Source organism: Drosophila melanogaster, chromosome 3R, assembly GCF_000001215.4.
Source record: "Drosophila melanogaster chromosome 3R".
Lineage (NCBI taxonomy): Eukaryota > Metazoa > Arthropoda > Insecta > Diptera > Drosophilidae > Drosophila > Drosophila melanogaster.
In genome coordinates this window covers 4,708,116-4,732,216 of record NT_033777.3, presented here as the reverse complement: position 1 = coordinate 4,732,216, position 24,101 = coordinate 4,708,116, and the positions used below count along the sequence as shown (strand labels likewise).

The window sequence follows — 24,101 nt, the reverse complement described above, 5'->3', positions numbered from 1 at the left end:
CATCTCACATCAAAGATTTTTATTCAAGGGTCGCTAACCTGGTGACGCGAAGTGTACTCCATCTCCGTTTAACAGAGTAACAGGCATCTGATAGTCGATGCAAAAGCGTTCTCTTTTTTTACAGTGTTACCAGAGCCATCGGTTCCTGAAATATATCCTAAATGGATTCCGTTGTTTTTGGTATCCCAAAATGGATTCAATTTAAACGCAATACACCTGTGCATTGTTTCAAACGAAAAGAATCGTGTGCGAATGCCTCGCCGCAGAGTATCCAAGTTTAAGCCAACCGGCGGAGAGCTTATCTCTTTTGTTTTTATAAGGCATTGCGATGGAGCACCGGAGCTCAGTCTGTTTTCGTTCGTTGCCGTGTTAAGTTCACGCGATTCCACCTCTGATCCGCGGAGTTTGATTCAAATTCCGGGCTGCTGGTGGCTGGAGCGCTGTGCAAATGAATATAGCTTGCTAAATAGATAGGCAAACCTAAGTCAATAAACCATAAAGTTTCGAATTGAAGACACTTGTTGTCTTGTTCAATGCTGGCTAAGTGCAATTAAATCATATTATTCGTTTGACAAACGCTCTTTGAGGGTACGGTTCGAAATAAACCAAGTAAATTATATAATCCAAGTTCCAAGCTAAGCCGAATTGGCCAACATGCAGACGGTAATCCAGTAAGTATGGGCACCTCGCCCAAAATTCGATTCCTGCTTCTCCTGAACTTCCAATCCGAATCCGTATTCGAATTCAAAGTTATGTGGCACAGGCGGTTTGACTGTCCATCCACTTGGCATTCAGCCACATACGTATCCGAGGTGGTTAGGTGTAAAAAGAAAGCTGCGCATGATTATTAAAAACACGTTTTGTGGGGCTTATCATTGGAACTGGGCCCACCGAATTCATAGCACAGAGAGAAAATGCTATACTAAATCTAATCGTACGGATTCAAATTTCCTGTGATAGGGAACAAAGATGTAAGAGATTCAGATAGCTCCAGTACCCTATTGGGTCCAAAACTATCTTTTTTTTGACTGTGGATTGGCAATGACAAAGTAAAAATACAAATAAAACTAAAGCCAGCTCCCGGCAAATCTTCATTTGGCTTCAGGTGCATCGATAAATTTTTGAAAACGGGTTTCTGTTGGCTAGGGTTCACTGTTCACCTTTCGGTGAATCGAGTTCAAACAACCACGACGTTGGGAAGTTTCACATACGAGCCTGGGATATTAGTAGTATTAATTAGGCACTACAATATTTTGAAGCCCGATGATTTTGATAAGCAATGATAAACATAAAATTGTGGCAAGGGACTATGCGTGTTCTGCAGTTGAACTAAATCGCACGGTCATTAAAACGTAATCGAATCGTTTCCTATTCTATTATGTCTGTGAATTACCTGTCATTAGAATTTTTGCGCAGGGACGTGTAACCGGAATTTGTTTAGGCACATCATATGTACTACCGGTTCCCACTGCCCACGTCTCATTGTTCTGTGAAGTAGAAAACTCTTGGCATTTACGATACAATCCTAAAAAAATTGCCATTGTATTGCTAATGGCACCGATCTTGTTCAATGGTTGTGTTTAAGAAGCAAATACAAATATGTATTTGCTATAGATAAGAAATTCCAAATTGGCAATTTCGGTGTTGACTCAACCAAGATGGCCTTGTTTACAAGTTAATTAAATCGTCTGATCTGGCCGAAGAATTTGGATAATCGAATCCGCATAAACACGCCGGTTCAACTTATCAGCTGGTAACATCTCGACCGATCACGTTTTCTACTTATGTACAATATATACACATGTTTATTTCGAGTGTAAACAAATAGGTGCAGTCGAAAGTTAGCTCACTTTGTTTATGCGAATCTTTCTAGGTCAGCATTGCGTAACCCAACTGATGCCCTTTAATGCTCCATGGCCAAATCCCCCGCATATGGATTTCTGTCGGATTATTGACGAAACGTCTAAGGAATGCGTTTCAAAAGTAATGGCCGTATAAAATAGAAATGATAAACGTAATCGCCTATCCGGTCTTACCATTATTTTACTCATACAAAATGCCTTACATTTGGTCAGGGTTTTTGGGGGAGAAAAGAGCCAAGAATTGTTGATTCTCTTGTCGGTCTGGGGCTTATGTTTTTTACTGCTTGGCAGCTATTTGCTCAAATTGCATAATTAATTGCACGCAGACCTTAGTGCAACTCCAATTTTGGTCAGCACAGTTTTCTTGGCCTTGCGGTTTCGTTTTGCTGGCTCTCCGCTGAAGGTAACTTCTGCGGTTAACAGATACTCCATCCCCCCTTGGCATTTACTGACCTTTCCCCCTTTAACCAACGAATAAAGCCGTGGGTTACGCGGGCTCAGTTCTTCTATAGATACAAGCTCGCCGAATGGGCTTTAAATAGCAGCAAGTTGATTCTAAACACGATTGGTGGGCACTTTCTCTCGGGCTTAAATTTTAAAACGACGCCCATCAAAATCTTTTGGAGAAAGCGGAATTTGGCAGGCTCATTCTAATTTTGGAGAGTGGATATCGGTAGACATATGTATTAAGGTTTATTTTTAGTCGCTTCTGGGGAAGTTGCCCCTCTTAACAAGAGAATGTGACCCCTGGTTTCTGCTTTTTCAGGATTAGCTTTTTAATAGGAACTGCCTGTAGTTAGTGTATAGAATTTTAAATGTTTGTCGATTCTGATTAAGAAAATTGATCTAGAATGAAAAGCCCTTATTGTAATGCGCGTTAGCACGTTTTGGTAATCAACTCATCCAGATTCCTTCCGCAGTTGTATTCTTCGCCAGCAGTTGTTTTTTGGCCATATCGCCAATGATTTATCGCTCCAGTGGGAGGGTCTGGCTGGTACTGGGTAATTCTTTTGGCTTCCTTATGAGACGTACGTTGCTCGCTAAAAACCAGGTCAACGACAGTCTTAATTCAGGTAAAGGTTCTCCGTAATTCGGGAAGACAGTGGAGTGTGTAGCTCACGTAATGGTCAGGTATTTTATTCGTCTCTCATCGCTTTGGCGTTCTCGTTCTTCTGGCTTTGATTGTTGTTGATGTTGTAAGCGGCTTATTAGTCATTTGGCACATAATAAAATCAGAATAATTTGCGTACTTGTGACGCCGATGATTGATCGTCGCAACTCGTGGACTCTAAAGTACTTCGACTTCGGTTCTTCACGTAATTGGACGTAATTGTCCGCTTTGATTTGGGGGGAACGTGCAGCAAGACAGTTAGTACGAGGCATCGCTTGATAATTATGCAGTTAATGAGCGCAATTGAAATTTTTTTCTTCACTTATCTGCGTATTTGCATTAAAAAGTGTTTAATTTTGTTATTGATAAGTCAATACCTGAGGTCAAATCGCGAGTTGAAAATTTCGCCGATGGTCGTAACGGTTGACGCATATAAAGTAAGTGAACTTGGGCCAATTCAATGCTGACTTGGGAAAATTTCCATTTTGTTTGGCATGCAAGGCGCCGTTCGCAGTAAATGCCTTGCGATAGCAGAAAACCACTGCATTCGGCCTTGCCAGTGTATGCACGCGGCCAATTGAAGCACCCGTCCGCCCACCAGTGTGACCCCAGCGCTCCTCGCATTCCTCTCAATATGCGTCCTGCGATTTGTTTGCCTTGGCTTTGGCTGTGGCGCCTGGCGTTTCCCGCTTTCCCGCTTTTCCGGTCTTCTTTTCCGCCTTCCTTCCTGCCCGCAAGCCCATTAAAGGTAGAAAATTAAGTGGCATGGCACTGGGCAAATTGCATTGTCGCTGGCTTTTTCTTCCTGCTGCAAATTGCCCTCTTCCTGCTAATAAGTGGGTTTCAAAGGTTTGTCGTCGCAGGCTGCAGCTGTTGCTCCGTTCCGGCACTCACCGTCGCCTTGGCCAAGATCCATCTCCGTGCCGCAACAAATCCACTTAGGCCAGCCAAGTTCAAGCCCACGAGATAATGCGATTATTGAAATTTATTGGAGCGCTGCCACTGCACTGCGGTTTGTGAAGACTGAGTTTCTAAGTCAAGATCTTTGGCAAGGGATCAGAAGTGACAATATTTTGATTTTATTTGATCCTTAGTCTTAGTTATACTTAACGTCCTAACGTCCTTATAGATATTAGTATTGAGCTGAGCGTGTTTTTATTCCTTTTGGAATTAAAAATTCTTGACTGCTTTAGATCGATCCACTTACTAAATATATCTCAGCGACCTCTTAAAAAGCACACAGACGCAAAAGCGGACAGTGGGGCTCAGATAAGTAAAATCGCTTATGTGGATGTTTGAAATTTTCTTTGGGCAATTAAAAGCGCTCATCTACAATTCGGGCAAGTAAGTGACGCCTGAATCTTAGTCGCTACCGCCATCGCAATCGCATCGCTCGCTCAAATTAAAATGTATTAGGTAATTGTGTCTGTGGCACAAATTAACACATGAAAGGCAATTTGTCGTAGCACTTTGTTTGAGCATTACGAAAAGTCCAACAGCCGCAAAAATAGTGACTACGAACCAGGCAGTTTCACTGTGTAGGGAGTAGTCTCCTAATTGATAGAATAGAGTTTTCGCAGATTTACCTTAAACTGAGTCACATTGAACAGCAGTTTTCCAGAATGATTGGTCCAAATTGGCCACTCGATGGTTAGTTTCACACTTTTCTGCACACTTAAGGCCATAACACACTTAAGGCCATTATGGTTTCTGGGGAAATAAAATGGGTTCCTCTACGAACTGTATTTTCATCTCAAATGTATTTTATCCGACTAGCTATATTCCGCAGCCTTAATTCCTTAACCCAAGCCAAATTCCTCAACCAGTTTGACAGAGGAATGTACATATGCCCCCAATCATCGACAATTAGCCCTGACAAGGTGAATGCTCGTCGATTGGCGGATGGGCTCAAGGGAGCCCACATATATCATTTTTTGGGCCAAGAAGGCGGTTGATGATACTTTAAATGGGTGGCTGTCAATCAGGGCTTGGCAATTTAATGAAGACAACGCCAAGGGACACCCAAAACTATCGAAAACATATTAAACGCTGAACAAAGGAACCCGAAGCCTAAAAAATTCCAAACGTCACTCACACCATTCGGCGCACTTCACGTGTGCATATTTCGACGCTTTACTTGTATACCCTTGCAAAGAGTATATTGATTTCGTCATTCGCGATCGTATAAAGTATACATATATATTTTCCATGTCCAGATGTCCGACAGTCCGTTTCTTCACAAACTTCTTCCCATTGTATGAATGAACCAGATCGGACAACTACATATATAATATATCATACAGTTTCCAAAGGGATAATCGACAAGTAAATGGAAAAAAAATGTATTGTATATAGAGTGTTATGACTCGTTTTTTAGGCAATATATAATGTAGTCAAAATATAATATATAGTCGAAAATAACAGGAACAATATAAAAGCCTCTTTGTTTTGTGGTTTTATAGTTTTTAGTTTTTCGTTTTAGTTACTTATTAACTAACAGGGTAACTAAATTTTGGTCTGCCGGAGCCGGGTTCCGCTCATGTTATTCATTCACTTTTCCGAGAAGGGGGTGAAGTATAGGTGGCCACGTCAATGGCGGAGGCACGCCGCCTGCACTTGACACATTTATTGGGGAACGCAGACAAAGGCGGGCTTCAAACTGGCCGCCCTATTGACACGGGCCCTAGTACCGCCCGCTACCTCCTCTGCTCACCGCCCTGCGCCCTGCCCTACGCCACCGCCAACGTGGCCATTACATAACGTTGGTAGCACTTGTGCACTCACGGCCGAGAAAGCGGGTGCCCCGCAATAGCCAAGAAGGCAATAGACGCAATAGCCCAATAGCCATCGGGCTCCGATTTGGAACCGGAACAGGGTAACCGGGAAATGTGACTGTGTTTCGACCTTGCGTCAGTCGACGAGCAGAGATATCCGGGATTCCGTTGATTCGGCGATCGTGATCTCCGGCTAAGATAAAACAGGCAAAGGAAGGGCACGATCTGCCTCCACGCTCACTTAATTGACCAGGATTGTGCTGAGCAACAATCAGTAGTCATATCTCATATTTGGCAGCTCAGAGATTGCGAGAGGGTTATACAACGGACTGAAAAGTTACAAGCTTACTAATTAGTAAGCTGCATTCAATCAAGTTGAATTCGTGTTTATTCCCAATTGAAGAAGAAGAAGCAGAAGTAGTTTCTCCCCCATATAGTTTTTCTACCATTTTATTTAAAAAGTTTGGCAGAATATAAAGTTTAGCCTAGCATTAATATGTTCTCAGATAATTAAACTATTAACACAAAGTACATATAATTATACTACAGCAGTATTAGCTTATGATATTTGTAAAAAGTTACTAAGGACGCTGATTTAATTAGGATGTTATATACATTTTGCAATTATGTGTCTTTCTTTTAAACTCAATTTCCAGGTTCCATCACTCCATAGATTTCAATTTAGTTTCTAGAAACAGTCGATACTGACCCTGTATGCCTGCATTCTTACAATAACTTATGGTTGTTGTCATTTCAGTTTTCACATAAATTGCTATTCTGGGATATTGTTGTAAAGGTTGTAATATTTAATTATGTTTCTAGGAACCGTTCATGTTACATAAGTGCAGAATCATTTTTTCTACGAGTTTATTGCACTGTTCGCATCTCTGGTAGAAAATCCAGAGCATTGCACTTCACTTCGCTTTGAGGTCGGTCTGTAGTGTCGTTCAACTCCGTAAATGCCGTATTGTTACGAGCAATTCATCGCTGGCCAAAATGGCTAAGCATTCAGGGAACTGGTTTGCGATTGACTTTGCTTTAACTCGCGAAATTTCGAAATTTAGCCGGCGTGAATTTATTAGATGGCCACCGATCAAAAAACAACATTGGATATACTACTTGTCGAGGTACCATGACGCCTTTTCAACAAGTGCTCATAGATACGACGTAGGAAGATGGCAAAGTGCATGTGCAAAGTAAATGTGAATTCTCGGAAGAATACCTAGAACACTCATATTAATCACGAGTCCAATCATTAACTTTTTTTTGGTGCTTGGTGCTTGCGATTCTTTGTCATTAGCGTTAGGCAAAACGTTCAGCTACATTAAACCGGATGATTGATTTAAAGCCGGTGACTTGAGCGTATTTCGGGTTTTCCGGTGAATACTCAGCTATGACGGATTCCGCAGGGCGGGGTCGCGGAATTCCGCCCGCCGTATGTACATATATCCATAAACCTACATTGGGCGAGATCGGGTTTATTCACGGCCCGTGCCCTAATCGCCTGTTTAACGCATATTCGCCCTGACCCGAAGTACTCGCCTTTGGTTTTACGTACTAGGTTACACAATTTCACAATAATTGAAGCGTGCAAAAACTCATCGCACTTGGTGTATCTTTTTTCGCTTCGCTACTGATTTCACCGAGCTACCTCTTTTACCACGGAAATGGGTGGGCTTTAAAAATCATTCTGCCCGAGGTTTCGTGTGTGCGAAACACTCTCGAATCACATCAAACACAAACGCTGAAATGTCGTAACAAGTTCGACGGCCAAAATGACTTTTCAAACTTGTGTGTACAAAATGTAACCAGTTAAGCGGCGGAATAACAACAATATTCATAGCTACAAATTGCCAAATCAACTACTTTGGCAGTGGCCAGGGGGCAGCGGGCAGCGGGTCTGGTGGATCTGGGGGAATCGGAAGTTGGTCAACAATTGCCTTTTAGCAGGCAAGTGAACTCACTATCACTATCCCTTATTTCTCAAGACTACATTTAACTGCTGTCATAACTGCTTTTGCACCAAAACCCTGCTACACAGTGTAGATAGTACCTGTGCAGTGAGTCGGAAAGCTGATGAGAAACTGAACAGAATGGCAGCATATTGTATTTAATTTAACGTTCGTGCTTAGCCCTGATTAACCGAATCATTTTTTTGAACTGCACAGAAACCCCAACTGGTGGCGTCGCCGTAACAAATTGGAAAAAAGTCTGCTGGTCTCGCTGGGCATCATGTTCGTGGTGCTTGCTACCGGGTTCGGTCTCTGGATTGGCAAAGTGCTGAGGACGAGTCCCCCGTCGAATCCCCAGGCCACTGCTCTCCACGGCGACAGCACCACCATCAACCAGGTTCCAACGGGCACCGCCTCGAAGGGCAAGTCGGGCGATTCGGGCGACGTGTGCCTCACCCAGGAGTGCATCCACACGGCTTCCACCGTTTTGCGGAAGATGAAGCCCGAGGTAGAGCCGTGCGACAACTTTTACGAGTTCGCCTGCGGCACATACCTTGAGGAGGAGAACATCCCCGACGACAAGGTCTCCATCAGCACCTTCTCCGTGATCTCCGACAAGCTGCAGGAGCAGTTGAAGGACATCATCACCGCGGAGCGACCGGAAACGGAGCCGAAGCACTTCCGACTGCCCAACCTGCTTTACAAGGCCTGCATGAACAAAAGTGAGCCACTGAATTGGGATTACTTTACTATCTTCTATTTCGATACTATATTTGCTCTTTACGCAGCTCTGATCGAGACCCTGGGCCCTGAGCCCATAACTCGCGTGGCCGAGAGGCTGGGCGGCTGGCCGCTGATCAAGGGAGACTCTTGGAACGCGGACGACAGCTGGACTTGGCAGGAGCAGGTCAAGAAGTTCCGCACCGCCGGTTTTAGCATGGACTACATCATCGACTTTTCAATCGGAGTGGATTTGCAGAACAGCACTAAGCGGCTTATAGATGTGAGTGCTTTATTTAGAAGTAACAATGGCTTTCAACTCCAAAAGTTTTTGATATCAACTGATATTAACTGAAAAATGCGGTTTCGATTTTATAAAGTAAAGCAATTTTAATTGGATATCTCCCTACATTTTAGCTGGACCAGTCCTCCCTGGCCTTGAGTCGCGAGTACCTCGTGAAAGGATTCAATGAGACGCTGGTGACGGCATACTACAAGTATATGGTTGACATCGCGGTTCTTTTCGGAGCAAATAGGGACTTGGCCAAGACGGAGCTGCTGTTATCTTTGGAGTTCGAGATGGCGCTGGCCAATGTAAGTGTCTGACATAGATTAAGTTTAGGAGTATCAGCAGCCTTCTTCCGTAGATCTCCTGGCCCAACGAGAAGCGACGCAACTCCTCTGAGCTGTACAATCTAAGAACTCCAGCGCAGCTCCAGGCCGCCTACCCCTACGTGCAGTGGGTGGACTACATGAACGCCCTGCTGCCGGAGGGACTGAACGTGGCCGAGGACGAGATGATCAACCTGTCGGTGCCCAGCTTCTTCGAGGACCTTGGCAAGCTGCTGGCCAAGACGCCGAAGCGTGTCATCGCCAACTATATGTTCTGGCGTATCCACGGCTTCTCCGTGGGATTTCTGAGTGAGGAGTTCCGCAAGCGACAGCTGCAGTACGCCACAGCCCTTTCGGGGCGCCAGGAACAGGAGGCTAGATGGAAGGAGTGCGTCGACATCGCCACCAGCAGGTTAGTGGGGTATTCTTATCACCCATCCCAGGGCCAAGGTCGTCGGGGGTGCTTCTATTTCGTATTTCGTGTTTCGAATCTCGAATCTCTGCCCTTTTTCTGTATCTTCTTTTGATTTCTTTGTGATTTGCAGCATGGATGAAGTATGCGAAGATGATTTCGATAGGTACTTATTTAGAGAACTGCATTACTCGTTTTCTTAAAAACAGACCAATTAACACACATTTCATACACACTCTAAACACTCTAAACCGAAATCGCATGCTACTCTTCGCTCCTTTTTTTTAGATCGGTATATCGGAATCGGTCTTTAGAACTCATAGTTTTAAGCTAATGTTCGAACAAGCTCGGGCGAATATAAGCTGCAATAGGGACAGTCTTGAAAAGAATGCTTCTTTGAACCAGTAAAGGAAAAAATATTCTTCGTAAGGATTGCTAGCCGAGTAACTTGTCCGTTTTACTGCCCGTCCGTATCTCAAAAACAATAATAACCAGGAAAATTAGGGAAGATTTAGGATTTTGTACCTCCTACGCTGTGCATGTTTGCTTTAGATCTTTGCTACAGGACTAATGATTTAGTGAAAATGATTTTATTTCTCAACTTTATTATTTGCCTCTCGAATTCTTATCGATATACATAAAACATTTTGGCCACGCCCACAAACCACCTAAAACTTTCACGCCCACACATTTAAAGGCTGTTCGAGTTCTTTCGTTTTATTATATGTCTTGCCATTTTCTGTCGATACGCCTAAAACATTTTCGCCACGCCCACTCTAATCACAAAAAGCCTTTCTGCCAGGATTGGGGAGAATGATTTGATTTTAATTTATTATTTATCTTGCCAAACAAAATCGCCCTCTTGCTAAGTAACAGGTATCTGATAGTCTATAGCGTTCTATATTTTATATTATTTTATTGCAAGTTTTTGGGCAGACTACTCAATATGCCCATTGTATATGTCGGGAAATCCACTTTCCTGTTTTGGTTTCGCTTTTGGTAGCGGTATCTAGCTAATAACCAGAATTTGTTGACGTCCATGGGTAATGTACAATAAAAGCGTCAGATAGAGAAGTGGTGACATTTTAAGACGAAAGAAACCATAGATTCATATGTAGAGCTTCGTAGGCAATAATGTGCACTTTTTGTTTCGCATTGGGTTTAATTGCCCTCAAGGTCCCTAACTTTATTCAAAAGTGCACTGTGCATTGCGACCAAATGCAATCAGACCCAATCAGATCTTTTTTCCTAATATTAATTATTATTTGTGTTGTGTACATTCACCATTTTAATAACTGCACACCTCCAATCAACAATCTCCAACATCCGACATCACATTGAATCGAAACGCCACCATGCGCCATCTAATCAATCGGTTATCAGTCTTGGCATTTCCGTGGGATCGCTCTACGTGGGCAAGCACTTCCACAAGGATTCGAAGGCCAACGCCCTGGAGATGGTCAACGAAATCCGCAACGTGTTCAACGACATCCTGGACGAGGTCAACTGGATGGACGCCAAGACGAAGAAGGAGGCCAAGCTAAAGCTGCACAGCATGGCCACCCACATCGGCTATCCGGACGAGATGCTCGACAACGAGAAGCTGGCCGCCTACTACGCCAAGCTCGACATCGATCCCGACAAGTACTTCGAGTCGTTCCTGGGCATGAACATATTTGGCACGGATTACTCGTTCAACAAGCTTCGTTTGCCGGTCAACAAGACGGACTGGGTTCGCCACGCTCGTCCGGCGATCGTGAACGCGTTCTACTCGTCCTTAGAGAACAGTATTCGTAAGTCCTACTCAAAAATAAATTCGGTGAAGGAATTCTGATAAAATTAGCCTTACTACCTTCTTATTCGCCACAGCAAGCTGTTTTTGAATAAAAATAAAATAGCTTTAAAGCTGAAACACTTTAAAGTCTCATAAAACTTAAATATTTGATTTGTGTACCTCCAGTTTCGATGAGGCAAAGCTTTTTCAAATAAGTTTCTGTAGTTTTGAAAACTAATAACGCGACCAGCAAATTCCCCACTACTAATTTTTTCCTTTTATAGAATTCCCGGCCGGCATCCTGCAGGGGCACTTCTTCAACGCCCAACGTCCGAAGTACATGAACTTTGGCGCCATTGGCTACGTGATTGGTCACGAGATCACCCATGGTTTCGACGACCAGGGTCGCCAGTTCGACGTGAAGGGCAACCTGCGGGACTGGTGGCACCCGGACACCCAGAAGGCCTATCTGGCCAAGGCGAAGTGCATCATTGAGCAGTACGGCAACTACACCGAAAGGGCCACGGGATTGAACGTAAGTGACTGCTCCGTACAGCGAACAAGGTCTCAGTGTTTTTTTTTCCCGCAGTTGAATGGCATCAACACCCAGGGGGAGAATATCGCCGACAATGGTGGCGTCAAGGAGTCATACATCGCCTACCGCAGATGGGCTGAGAAGCACGGACCGGAAGCAAAGCTTCCGGGATTGGACTACACCCCGGAGCAGATGTTCTGGGTGGCAGCCGGACAGACTTGGTGTGCTAAGTACCGAAAAGGTAAGAACATGCAAAGCAATCGTATTACCTACTCAGGGAATTTAACGCAGGAAACCAACTATCTTGCGGGATTATTTTGATCGGCTCCATGATAATCTAATCTGAATTTATTCTTTCAGAATCTCTCAAGATGCGTATTACTACCGGCGTGCATTCTCCATCCGAGTTCCGAGTCCTCGGGTCGCTCAGCAACATGAAGGACTTCGCCAAGGACTTCCATTGTCCAGAGGGATCACCCATGAATCCGGTCCAAAAGTGCGAGGTTTGGTAGGAACTGCTCCGGCAGTGACTACAGGGTATTGTGTCCGCCGTGACACGATTTGTTAATCTCAAGTGGGAATACGCATACAATATATGTATATAAGTGCCCATTATGCAAAAATCGTATTTAATAAAAATGTGTCTATATGTAAGGATTTCGACAATATTTACCGCTTTTTGTAATATTTGTCATCAATTGGATTTGTCTAGAGTATTTCACAATTAAAATAGTTAGGTGTCATTAACATTCCATTGGTCATAAAGGTATCAGCAATTGTGGAAAGTATTTCGCTAGCGTTGCGACAATATCGACATAAAGTTTTACATTTTACATTTTATTTTTAAGGCCATCTTTCGAATTCCAAGCATTTGTGTAGAATTGGTGGTAAGTTTTTGCTTGATAAATAATAATTGAATATATATTTCAAAATATTTTGTATTTCCAATTTGAAAATAAATATTAAACAGTGTTTTAGCCACTTTTTCATTCCAGCGGAATGCACACAATGATAATGTTTGATAATATTGTTTTATTAAGTTTTCTGCAGCGGAACACACCTTTGGGCTGTAAATTATGTAATCACTCGGAGGTCCCACGCAGTCGCCGGACTTTCGATTTATGAGCTTGTGCTCTTTATTGAATCAGTGGTCAAAGCTAAACTGAAAAACTTATCTGACTGTACTAAAGCTAACAGCATATCTTACCATATAACGGTGTTTATGCTGAATCTGCTTGTAAAGATTCTATGGTGATCTAATTATCACCCAAGACCGACTTAAGTTTACTCATTAATTGTCTTAACTACTCCCCCCTTAGAAGTATGACCGTCCTCGGTCATCTGGAACTTGTCAACCGACTTGTCGTATCTCTCGTGCATCTCGTCTCCTCCTCCCACGCAGCCCCGTTAACCAGATGTCGGTAGTTCCAGCCGCTTTCACTTTGTAACGTGTTACGAAATAAATTGATGAAAGGCAACCTGTATTTGCGGGTACACGCTTTAGAATTCGACTCTAGCTCATGGCGTTGGGTGTGGTGGTCGTTATTGTACAAATACCTTTTAGCTACAGACATTTATGAATAAGATCAAGAATTGAGTGTGCTTACAACAACAAAATGGAGGAACTAGTATACAAAATCAGAGGACGCAAATTAATATATTCGAAAGGAGACAGTTCTAGAAGAAGAGGAAAAGCTTGAGAATTGGTTGCTAGCGAAACACCGCTGTAGTCGTGTTCACGGATTGCCCTACCCTACCTATGACCGCTTACCTTAAGAGCATGGCTCTAGTGGCCCCTTTGTGCCCTATGTCCTGAGAAACATCAGCCCAGTTTAGTATTTATATTTTTAGAAATTCATTTTTTTTTTCATTCATGGTGGTGACTAATAATTAATAAGTAATGACTCATAATTATTTATAACTAATAATAAGTACATAATAAATTAAATAGGTACAGAATAAATACAAGCTAAATAAATAGCTTATATAAATGTAAAAATAAAAAAATATTAAATACTAAATTAAATTTAATTTGAATAAAATTTAAAAAAGTAAAACAGCCTCCTCCTCCGGTACACATTAATATAACTTATTGTAAGACCTTATAATATATAAATTAAAAATATAACCTTATTTCTCGTAGTGCAGAATGGCAATTCGGTCATTTTTAATTTTTCCGATGTAGGGTTAGGTCAAACAGAGTTCATCAAGCATTTTATATATATTTTCGATTTTTATATGTTGACTTCATCATCGCTATTTTTTCCTGCGCGCTTAACCTTACTCGATTTTTTTTGGCAAAAACTTAGACCGCGCACCGTTTTGTGGCGAGGAAAACTCACTCTAATAGTATATTTCCGCAATACAAAAAAAAAGTACACGCCCTTAGGTTATAATTTTACAACAAAACGAACTTTTCATGACTTGACTCCACGACTATTGTATTAGAAAAGAAATAAACGGAAACTTAAGCCGGGGTCTAAGCCATCGGCGGTAATCTGGATCAGCTTAAAGTCACTCTAACCAAGTTATCCCAAAACTTTCCGGGTTGCATATCGTCTAGTACATTCCCTATGCATTTAATATGACCCTTAATTAGAATATCACATCTGAGCGCAAGCTTCCAAAAGCTCGCCTTTGGGGAGCTTTCATAGTGATCTACCATAAGGGCTTGTCGCCACCACTGATCACTGATTAAAAATCATTTCTTATCCGCGGAGTATGCAGCATTTCGCCCGCATATGAGGGGATTATTGTCACACCCAATTCCTGTTCTTGGGGTGCCTGTTGTACTTAGCTTTAGTGCGTGTCTTGCAGTTTAAAACTTCTTCGTTGGCGAGTTTGACGAAGTTTTTGCAATGTCAAAATTTGGTTGCTGGGAATTCCGTCACTAAGGCATGCTGGATGCTTGCTACTGTGGGGATTTACAACTTATTTAATCAGTCCGAAAAGAGAGTCTTTATTTTGAAATTGGATAATGGGTCGGTTTTTGGTGTCAAAAGCTGGCTTGAGTCTTCCAGGATTATTTGATTTCTGTAATAGTTCAATGATTTATCGGTAGTTTCGAACGTGTAGGTCGACGACAGTTTACTGTGCACAGTGCCCGGGTCAGAATGGGGTTTGTTTTCCAAGAAATTAATTTTCTGTCGGGCCAAAGCGTCGGCTACATTTTTTTTTCCAGGCTTATAGAACACTTTGGGGCTGTGTTCTTCCTTTCCATCGTTTCTTATTTTTGCATTTCTGTTCCTCTCGGGTACATCGAAGGTGAGAGGCTGATGGTCCGTAAAAATCCGGATCTCTATGGTGCCGTATAGGTAATAGCCCAGACGATTGCTACTCCCTTTCGTCTGTTGCGTTATTAACCACGCAGTCTTTTAATGCGCGAGATATGATAGAGATTGGTCGTCCCTTTTGGCCTTGGGACAGTACCGCAGCGATACCGCTTGCTGAAGCATCTGGATATGTTGGTATCGCATCTTCCGCTCTTCTTTAAAAAAACTTCTGTAATAATTGGCCAGTCCAAAAAAGGACCTGAACAAAATTATGGTTCAGTGTACTCTTGAAAGGTTTTTACATTTTCCGGGTCTGTTTTGGTTCAGTTTGATGGAACAATAAAACACAAAAATTCAACACTTCCTTTGAAGAATTTGGTTTGTTCGGGTGCCACTCTCATGTTGGCTTGGCACAGACATTTAAGTGCTGTCAAAGTGTAAGACGTGGTCAGCAGCAAAGAAAATTATTACATCGTCTATCCGTTTATGGAAAAGGCAGCTTATTCGGAATCTTTTCTGGCCAGATAAATCTGGTGGTACCCCGATTTTAAATCTAGGGTAGTAAAAAATATTGTCTTTCCTAAGTTCGCTAAAATTATAGGAATACCGATCGGTGATGGTTCGTTCATTCAGTTTTCTGAAATCACCAGTCGTTATTTTCTGTTTCCGTCGGCATCAGTTCCTTGCTCCTCTGCTTCCATGGTGTAAGGATATAGCTTGGAATGTACGGGTTCGTTAGTCTTCGTACGAATTGTGACAATGATCGAGGTGTTAAATGGAAGCGCCTCGTTAGAGTGCGAAAACACTTGTTTCCTCTCAAGGATCATTTTATTGAATTCAGCTTACACCGAACTTGGGACTTCTACGTCATTAATATTTGTGAAGTTCACATCGTTGTTGTGTAAATCTAATGCTGCTCCGACCTGCGATAGCAAGTACAAACCTATTATGGCATCAAACGTACTGATGGTATCAAGTAAAAAGAATGGGGCCGTTGGGCCAAATATGTGCATTAAGCACCCGTGAATGGAACTCACAGTGAATGGGCAGTCGAAAAGAGTTATGTTTTTTAGCTCCCTTAGGGGCTTTACATATTACATATTAGAATTTTTAAAACTCTCCCAACCAGCCTTCGTTCAGTGAAGGGCAAGCGGGACCTTCCTCTTAAAATTGATACAGTTTGTCAAGAAACTGTTTACACACTGTGAAATAAGTTGAATTTTTGACTTTAAAGCTAAAAATTAAAGGTTTTTTGCTTAATTAAACGCATTTTTTTTATAAAATATAATTAAACAATATTTATTTTACTTATAAATCAAAAAACAAATTAAAAATATTAAATATACAAGAAAAAAAACAACAAATTCCAAGTTTAAACACTTTTGAGACTGTCAAGAAACTCTTTACACAAAACACTAAATCGATGTTTAATCCTAAATTTTTAAATTATTTTATTAAAATTTTAAAAGTTTTGGTATGTAGTATGTTCCCCATTGGCTTTAGCTACAAGTTGAAGCCCTTTTTTCATGGAATGGACAAGTTTTTGCAGGTCATATTCAAACGGGATCTTTTCACACTCTTCGACTATTACAGTCATAAGCTGTTGTCGTGTTTTAGGTCCCTTTTTGCCACCTTCTTCTTTAAGTAGGTCCACAAATTTTAAATGGGGTTCAGATCAGGACTCTGAGGGGGCGTATCGATCACTTTACCACAGTTATAAGGGCGCCAGGTGCGTACATTGCACTCTTTATGTTTCTGATCATGTCCTCTTAAAATATAAAATTTGGCTTGTTGTTGCTAACTAGACCAAATTTTTCTGCACCGGCCTTCAAATTTGTTTTTTAAGATTCCTAGATATTGCACGGCATTTATTGTGCTCTAAATTAAGGCTAGTTTTCCCACTCCATGGCTGGTGATACAGCCACAAACCATCAGTGACATTTTTCCAAATTTTATCGTTGGAATGATATTTTGTTTTTCTAGCGCACTCAGCGGTTTGCGCCATACTCTGCTTGGCCCGTCGTTATAAAAGAGCATAATTTTTGTTTCGTCACCAAATATGACGTCATCCCAGTACTCTTCTGGATGATCCACCTTGTTCACAGCGAATTAATGACGCTTTTCCATATTGGCATCTGATAGCAAAGGATTTTTCCTCGCAACTCTTGAAGAGTATCTATGGCGTAGGATGACTTGGCGCACAGTTTCGTGTGACACAGTTAGGTGACACTCTTGCCTGATATCCAGAGCAAGTGATCTGACCGGGGGTTCGCAATCTCTATTCGCATAATAAAGCGGTCTACACGCTTTTTAATTTTAATTTTCCGCCCACCACCACTCTTAGGTTCAAGCCTGTCCTCTTTTTCCGAGCCTTTTAAAAAATAGTAGACGGTCTTACGGGATACAGAAAACATTTATACTTATTCTGGAAAAGATTTTCCCAACTGGTGGTTATAGTTTATTAATTGGGTAACTTCAAAGTTTATCTCTTTCCAGGCATTTTATTAAATTTAATAATTCGCTTTAAGCACGTTTGATCAGCAAAATTTCACAAGCAAGATTGAGTAGTAGAATGTAACCGACATTTTGTTATTGATCCGTTATGTTAAGAATGAGCAGCGAGCAATGAAATTCACGGAAAGCGTTCCGTTATTGAGTGGGCATCATTTGTGTGGCTGTTGTTGTTGTTGTATAGTTTCTGGAAACGAAGTAAGGATGAAATAATTGAGTGAAGGTGAGGAATAGAAGAAAAGCATCGCGAAGGCGACGCTTGAGTAAATTAGTCTGCTTAGAACGACAGAAGAAACAACACGCAGGCGACTTGATGTGCTGGACAATATGGACGCTGAAGTAAATGAAAAGTCGCGCTTGGCATCTCCGACATATTCAAATTTGAATAGTATTTGATTAACTAACGCTAGCCACCGGTTTTACATCGATAAAACGATAGGCCACGCACGACCGCACCGATAGCTCCAAAAGCCATCAACCCCCACCCGCACTATCGATAGGCCCTTTTCTTGCATCCCTAAAACATACGCGCAGCGTGGCTGAATAGAAATTATTGCGGAAATTTTCCTTGCAAATCTTGGCCACCGAAAATTACCATGTCGGCTCTCAATCTGACCGTGCGCGTGCACCCGGTGGTGCTTTTCCAGGTGGTGGACGCCTTCGAGCGGCGGAACGCGGACTCGCACCGCGTCATCGGCACCCTGCTCGGCTCTGTGGACAAAGGTGTGGTGGAGGTTACCAACTGTTTCTGTGTGCCGCACAAGGAGCACGATGACCAGGTGGAGGCAGAGCTGAGCTACGCCCTGGACATGTACGACCTCAACCGCAAGGTGAACTCCAACGAGAGCGTGGTAGGCTGGTGGGCCACCGGCAACGACGTTACCAACCACAGCTCGGTGATCCACGAGTATTACGCCCGCGAATGCAACAACCCGGTTCACCTCACCGTGGACACTTCGCTGCAGGGCGGACGTATGGGTCTGCGTGCTTATGTCTGCATTCAACTAGGAGTTCCCGGCGGCAAGAGCGGCTGCATGTTCACGCCCATTCCTGTCGAGCTGACCAGCTACGAGCCGGAGACATTTGGGCTCAAGCTGCTTCAGAAGACCGTAGGCGTTTCGCCCGCTCACCGTCCCAAGACCGTTCCGCCAATGCTGGACCTGGCCCAAATCTCGGAGGCCTCCACGAAGCTGCAGTCCCTGCTGGATCTTATTCTCAAGTACGTTGACGACGTGATCGCTCACAAGGTAACCCCCGACAACGCCGTCGGACGCCAGCTGCTAGACCTTATCCACTCCGTGCCGCACATGACCCACGAGCAGTTCACTCAGATGTTCAACGCCAACGTACGCAACCTTCTGCTGGTCATCACGCTCTCCCAGCTCATCAAAACCCAGCTGCAGCTTAACGAAAAGCTCACCTTCCTGCCCACCGCCTAGAACGACGGCGTTTGTTGAAGTGGTAATATCTACTAAGGGTGGCATTGTAAACTGATTGTGTTTTTTATCAATGGGGGTCTACGTAATAAAGTGCTCTGATCGCCAAAAAAAAAAACCAAAACTTGTATCGATTACTCTGGTCAGAATGACATTCCATACTAAAGAAAATATATATGGGATTATCTTTTTTATAACTCAATTGAAGAATCAGCATGAATCCTGTGACACCTACACTAAACGACCATGTGGCGTTTGTAGGAGCATTCGAATCTACTGAAGACTCTTAAACACAACAGTATTCATCACCAGGAACAAAATAAATGCATGTGCAACTGAAAATTTAGCACCCAACTGCTAAAACAAAATGTTGTGTTTCAGTCTTTGGTGAGCTTCACTATTCTATAGGGTTTCAGGGAGTCGCATCGGTGCTGGGTTTATTGTAAGAATAGTAATATTTATATTCTTTAATATCAAACTTTGATGATCGTACCTTCGGCACACAAAAGTTATAATATCAAATTTTGTGACGAAATATGACAACACATTCTATTAAAAACTAGTTTCTTACATTTTATAACCAGCACCTCGTTGCATCATATGCGTTACTTAACTTTCAATTGTTTGGTAGCACCAGGATAAACTTGAGCTACGCCTACACTTTTCTGTGCAATCTGCATCCTTAATCTTCTAGCATTTATAGTTCATGAGATCTTGACGTTCATGCGGACAAACATGGCCAGATCGACTGCGCTGATTCTTGATCCTGGTGAAGAATAAAAGGTACTCTAAAGAGCATAAAAAAACACACTTTTCATATGAAAGAAGGACACAAAGGGGCTCCAAGATTTCCCCGTATGCCTTAATATATAAATTAATTAAAAAAAAAACTTTTCATATGAAAGTTTGTGTGGCCAATTTAAATATATTCGTAATGCATACTTTTGGGCGAAATTTAAATCTCAGAATGCGGAAGTTTTTTTTTTAAATCAATAACATTAGTTACAGTGTTACATTAGCAGATACTGGTTCCTCCCAAAAATTTATGAACTCAGTTGTAAGTTTTTATTAAGCATGTCGAATTGACATCCACTTTGTTAGCATATTTGTCGGAAATGCGACAGGACAGGTAAGTTATACATTTTAGAACAATTTAATTAACAATGATAAGTTCAGAAACGTAAAATGATTGTTTCATCATTGAAGGACTGTATCTCCTAGTCATTGAAGTATTACCACCAACATACCATACACCTTTTAACTTTAAGCGTTCTGCAGATCAAAATATGAAATAGTTCTTCATTGAAATAGTTTATTAAAAAACTAAACTATATCTTCTTTGATGTATTTATACAGAAAAATTATTCATATACCGATCATGTTTAAAAATTAATCATACAATCCAAGATGTGTATATAATATACAAATTTTCAACTTTATGCGAAATTACAATAAATAAAAATAAGGGATATAAGAAATGAAATCTTTCGCGATATATGCTCACCTCATGCAAGTTTAAGGGTATGTATATAATAATTATGTTAGTGAGTTGCGTGTGGATGGGTGTTTGTATATAGTTTTTTTTAGGTACATTGGATGCGTCGTTAGGTATTTTAAGTGGGCTGTAGCGGGTACAAAAAGTTAGAAACTAACTAATTTAAAAGCGAATTTTCGGATAGAAATAGTAGATTGTGTAGATGTGTAGAGTAGAGGTGTAAATATAAATTCAAAACAATTTCAAAATTTTAACACTTCGTTTAAAGTTAATCCTTTTTTTGGTTTTTTTTTTAAGTTTCAACACACATTACTTTGTTACAATGTTAGAGAGCTTGGCATTTAAACATGTAAAATGTATAGAGTTTGATTTATAACATGTAGAATGCGTTGTATAAAACTTTTAAATCCGAGTTAAAACATTACATAATTTCGTAGGGAAGCATATTAAAGCGATTAACACTAATCTGAAACGTTTTGGATTTGACTTTGTTCTCAACATATGTAGATATATGTATTGTATATATGTGAACGTACGAATTATCATCTCTATTTAATATCTATGTATTACTAGTACAACAACAACAATCAATGTTGCAAAAGCAACAGAGCAACAACCCCAGTTCTATTCAATAATCCACTTCCGTTTCCATGGCGAGGGCTCAGTTAGACGCAGCTGAACTTAATGCCGTCATCGCTGGAGTAGCAGTTTTGGCAATGCAGCTTGTGGTTTCGCACCCGGACATCGGTTCCATTGAGGCCATCTCCCAGCTGGACGTGGCAGACGCAACACTTGAAGCAGTTGATGTGGTAGAACAGCAGAAGCGATTCGATGATCATGGCAGCGCCGCGACCTGTGGAATTAGGTAAGGAATCTTTCAGCTTAGTTGCCGGATTAAAGGAGTCACTGAAGCGGAAGTTAACGAAAGTTAAAATTATAAGCAACAAAAATTGCAACAGAAGTGACGTAGATTATAAATAACCCCACCACTTAGATATTATATTCCGCTTCCAAGATTTTACTAATATACCTAAAATATTCGAAACTGTTGGGCAGTCTTTTTAAATTTACACCCAAACAATATATTTTAGCGCTTTGTGCACCTGCCGACAATTGCCGTGAGTGCAGCCCAGATCTGTCACAGACATGTAAGTGAGAATGGAAACTTATTGATAAAGAGTTTATAACCAATGGGAAGGAGAAAGCATTAAATGATCGACCAAACCCAACCATGAGACTAGTGAATCCAAGTGTGTTCTATTCATGATCTCTCTCTGTGACAACAAGCCTAAAAGATGTTCCCAAAAATGGACGATGTAAGAGTAAGAGGGGTATGGGGGTATTCAAAAGTAGTAGAACAACCACAACACTCACAACCAACGTAGTAGCAAAGTTTACCTAATTCGTCGCCGCAATGGGAGCACTTCTTCTTGCCACTAACGCTGAGCACCTTCTCCTGCCCCTGGCTGCTGTTGCCATTGATGCTGCTGCCATTCGTCACATTCTTCTGCTGCTGTTGCTGCTGGTAGATGTTGTTGCCATTTACCTGGCTATAGTTCCCGTTGCTATCGAAGCTGTTGGTGAATTAAAATTGCATTAAATATAAGGTATGAAAAAAGATCATCTATGTAAGATGTAGTAAAGTAGAGTTTCCCTTGTCACCTATATATTACTACTTACCGCTTTCGATCGCCGATTCCTTTGCTCTGGACCCGCTCCGTAAGAGTTTGTATGATGGAATCGGGCAGCGGTTTGCCCATCGACTTGCTGGCTGGTATAGATCGCCGATTAAGTTGCTCGATGCGTCGCTGCTCCGCCTCCTGCAGTAGCCAGTGGTTGTTATTGTAGAGTGCTCCGCCGTAGTCAGGCATGGATTTGCGCTTTTGCTGCTGAGCGGCCAGCCAAGCCGCATCGCTGGTCTGTTGGCTGTCATAACTCTTCCGCTGCTGCACCTGCACCCATCCGTCCGCGTATTTTGGTTTGGGGGTGGCACTCAAAGCGAGCAATGTGTTTCTGGACATATTGCTTAAGTTTTGGGCCGACTGGTGATGGTATGCTGGCGCTGTCGGCGCTTGAATGGGATATCCTTGACCGGGGAGCCGTGGCGGCATTGGTGCTCCAGCAATCTTTACCAGAGAGCCACCGTACGGAGCCGGTGGTTGGCGCTGCCTCGTGCTAACAGCGTAATCTGGCTCCAGGCCATGGCCATTGGCGTTCAATTGCATAGCCCTCAATGGCTTTGTGGGCGGCGTTGGCGGCAGTATCAGGCAGTTGGAGAACTCGTTTAGATCCGACATGGACTTGCGGTAGTCCGTGTCCATCTGGTGATATGCATGCAGAACCATCTGTTGCTGCTGCTGCGGCACATTGGCGTAAATCTGTTGCGGATGCGGTGGTGGCATTTGAACCTGGTGGTGTTGCGGTGGCTGGAAGGCACTGAGCATTCCGTTTCCGATTCCTAGACCGTGGTGCAGATCCTGCAGTGAGCGCCGGTTGTTCGACATCAGCATCTTGGCTCCGTGTTGCAACTCTCGTCGAGCAATATTTTCTCGAAGCACAAGATTTTCACGTTGCCGTTTCAGTTCCTCTTGCTGTGAAGGAAAAGTTTAAATTATTGACCTTTTTCTTTGCTAATCATAGTTTTCTGTGACCACATTTTTTAATGAGTTTTATGGTCCTAAAACTTGAACCTCTTCCTTACCGAGAAGTGCAGTAGCTCGCGTTCCACCCGCAACATCTCTCCCTGCTCCCGGATCTTATCCTCGATGGACTGCATCTTGGCATTGGCCGTTGCTGTGGCTTCGCTCAATGATTGCGTGGCCGCCGCTGCGGCCGTTGCTGATTCGGTCCAGGACTCGGCGGAGTTTCCTTTTACCGTCTGGAGAAGCGGCGTCTGGGCAGCCAGGAGGCTCTCATTTTGGTATATGACTTCACCCACTTGGGCGGTCGATGGTGGTGGAGGCAATGGCGGCGGTGTGGCCTCTGACTGTGTATCGTTCTCCTCAGAGGAGTTCGTGTAGTGCTCACTGCTCTGGCGAGAGTGGTTTTCAGAAACTCCAGAATCGCGGCTTTCACCTTCGATAGAATTAGACAAATTGTGTGGTTAATATTGACAGCAAAAGTCAACTATGTATATTTAGGAGCAATGGAAAAGGCTAATCCATAAAACAAAAAAAATTAACGTAAAGTTTAGTACCCGCATTTGTGTCCAGACATTATAGGTTTTTTTTTCTAAACTTTTCATACTTCGCTCAATAACTATTTATGTACTTCCATCTATGAGTATATAAAACGTACTCATTTTGCCATATAATCTCATAAAATACTTTTGTTACGTTTTTATCGGTATGATTCGTTTGCGTTAGTTCTTTAAACACAAAATTGGGAGAAAATTGCAGTCAAAGCTTTGACAGCTCCATGGGTCACGCACACTAAACGGATTATTTATACTTAACCTCGCGGGGTAGATGGGGGCCACCCTATACCCTCTGGCCCAGTCGACACCCTAACCCCCTTCTTTCCATGCTGGTGATTTGCTCATTACTCTCGTCTTTCGGTTTTATGCCGTGTTGGCTTTTGGTATCGGTTTTCTTCCACACCCATCGTTGCTCTTACAGGCTATGCAAAAACTTATA

The 24,101-nt window shown here is 42.3% G+C and overlaps 3 protein-coding genes and 1 long non-coding RNA gene across 12 annotated transcripts in view, besides 9 other annotated features; 3 read left to right on the top strand and 1 right to left on the bottom strand.

Moving 5' to 3' along the window:
- The first annotated feature begins 338 nt into the window (after positions 1-338).
- Positions 339-12,759, top strand: Nep2 (Neprilysin 2). Of its 3 annotated transcripts, NM_001259985.2 has the most exons (10): positions 339-671; positions 7,916-8,421; positions 8,488-8,702; positions 8,837-9,013; positions 9,067-9,443; positions 9,577-9,609; positions 10,827-11,236; positions 11,502-11,752; positions 11,807-11,993; positions 12,113-12,419. In NM_001259985.2, exons 1-10 carry the CDS (start codon positions 655-657, stop codon positions 12,262-12,264), a joined length of 2,325 nt encoding a protein of 774 aa, NP_001246914.1. In that variant the 5' UTR covers positions 339-654; the 3' UTR covers positions 12,265-12,419. The 3 variants fall into 3 exon arrangements, with proteins under 3 accessions (NP_001246914.1, NP_001262260.1, NP_524227.1); NM_001275331.1 differs by lacking the exon at positions 9,577-9,609 and having other exon boundaries at positions 12,113-12,759; NM_079503.4 differs by lacking the exon at positions 9,577-9,609.
- Positions 10,097-10,216: a mobile genetic element.
- A 58-nt stretch (positions 12,760-12,817) lies between the features above and the next one.
- On the top strand, positions 12,818-13,628 carry lncRNA:CR44923 (long non-coding RNA:CR44923). The gene has a single exon (NR_125068.1). It is a non-coding gene; the product is annotated as a long non-coding RNA:CR44923 (long non-coding RNA).
- Positions 13,030-14,592: a mobile genetic element.
- Positions 13,196-14,305: a mobile genetic element.
- A 9-nt stretch (positions 14,593-14,601) lies between the features above and the next one.
- Positions 14,602-14,639: a mobile genetic element.
- A 126-nt stretch (positions 14,640-14,765) lies between these two features.
- Positions 14,766-16,194: a mobile genetic element.
- Positions 15,505-15,827: a mobile genetic element.
- A 6-nt stretch (positions 16,195-16,200) lies between the features above and the next one.
- Positions 16,201-17,582: a mobile genetic element.
- Positions 17,583-18,034: 452 nt separating this feature from the next.
- eIF3f1 (eukaryotic translation initiation factor 3 subunit f1) lies at positions 18,035-19,335 on the top strand. The gene has a single exon (NM_141232.3). The coding sequence runs from the start codon at positions 18,132-18,134 to the stop codon at positions 18,972-18,974; it is 843 nt and encodes a 280-aa protein (NP_649489.1). The 5' UTR covers positions 18,035-18,131; the 3' UTR covers positions 18,975-19,335.
- A 320-nt stretch (positions 19,336-19,655) lies between these two features.
- Positions 19,656-19,750: a mobile genetic element.
- Positions 19,751-19,793: 43 nt separating this feature from the next.
- Positions 19,794-19,860: a mobile genetic element.
- Positions 19,861-20,023: 163 nt separating this feature from the next.
- The window catches only part of smash (smallish), a 52,615-nt gene continuing 48,537 nt past the window's right edge, over positions 20,024-24,101 (bottom strand). For 3 of the 7 annotated variants that reach the window (NM_001259982.2, NM_001144533.3, NM_141231.4), the window contains 4 exons: positions 23,168-23,541; positions 22,147-23,057; positions 21,865-22,040; positions 20,272-21,319 (listed from right to left, as the gene is read on the bottom strand). Coding sequence is in view for 6 of the 7 variants with exons in the window: in NM_001144533.3 (NP_001138005.2) it covers positions 21,132-21,319; positions 21,865-22,040; positions 22,147-23,057; positions 23,168-23,541 (1,649 nt within the window). In the remaining variant the exon portion in view is untranslated. Of the gene's footprint in view, positions 21,320-21,496; positions 21,602-21,840; positions 22,041-22,146; positions 23,058-23,167; positions 23,542-24,101 lie in introns of all 7 variants that reach the window. The other 4 variants (NM_001259984.2, NM_176400.1, NM_001144532.3 and 1 more) reach the window with 4 other exon arrangements.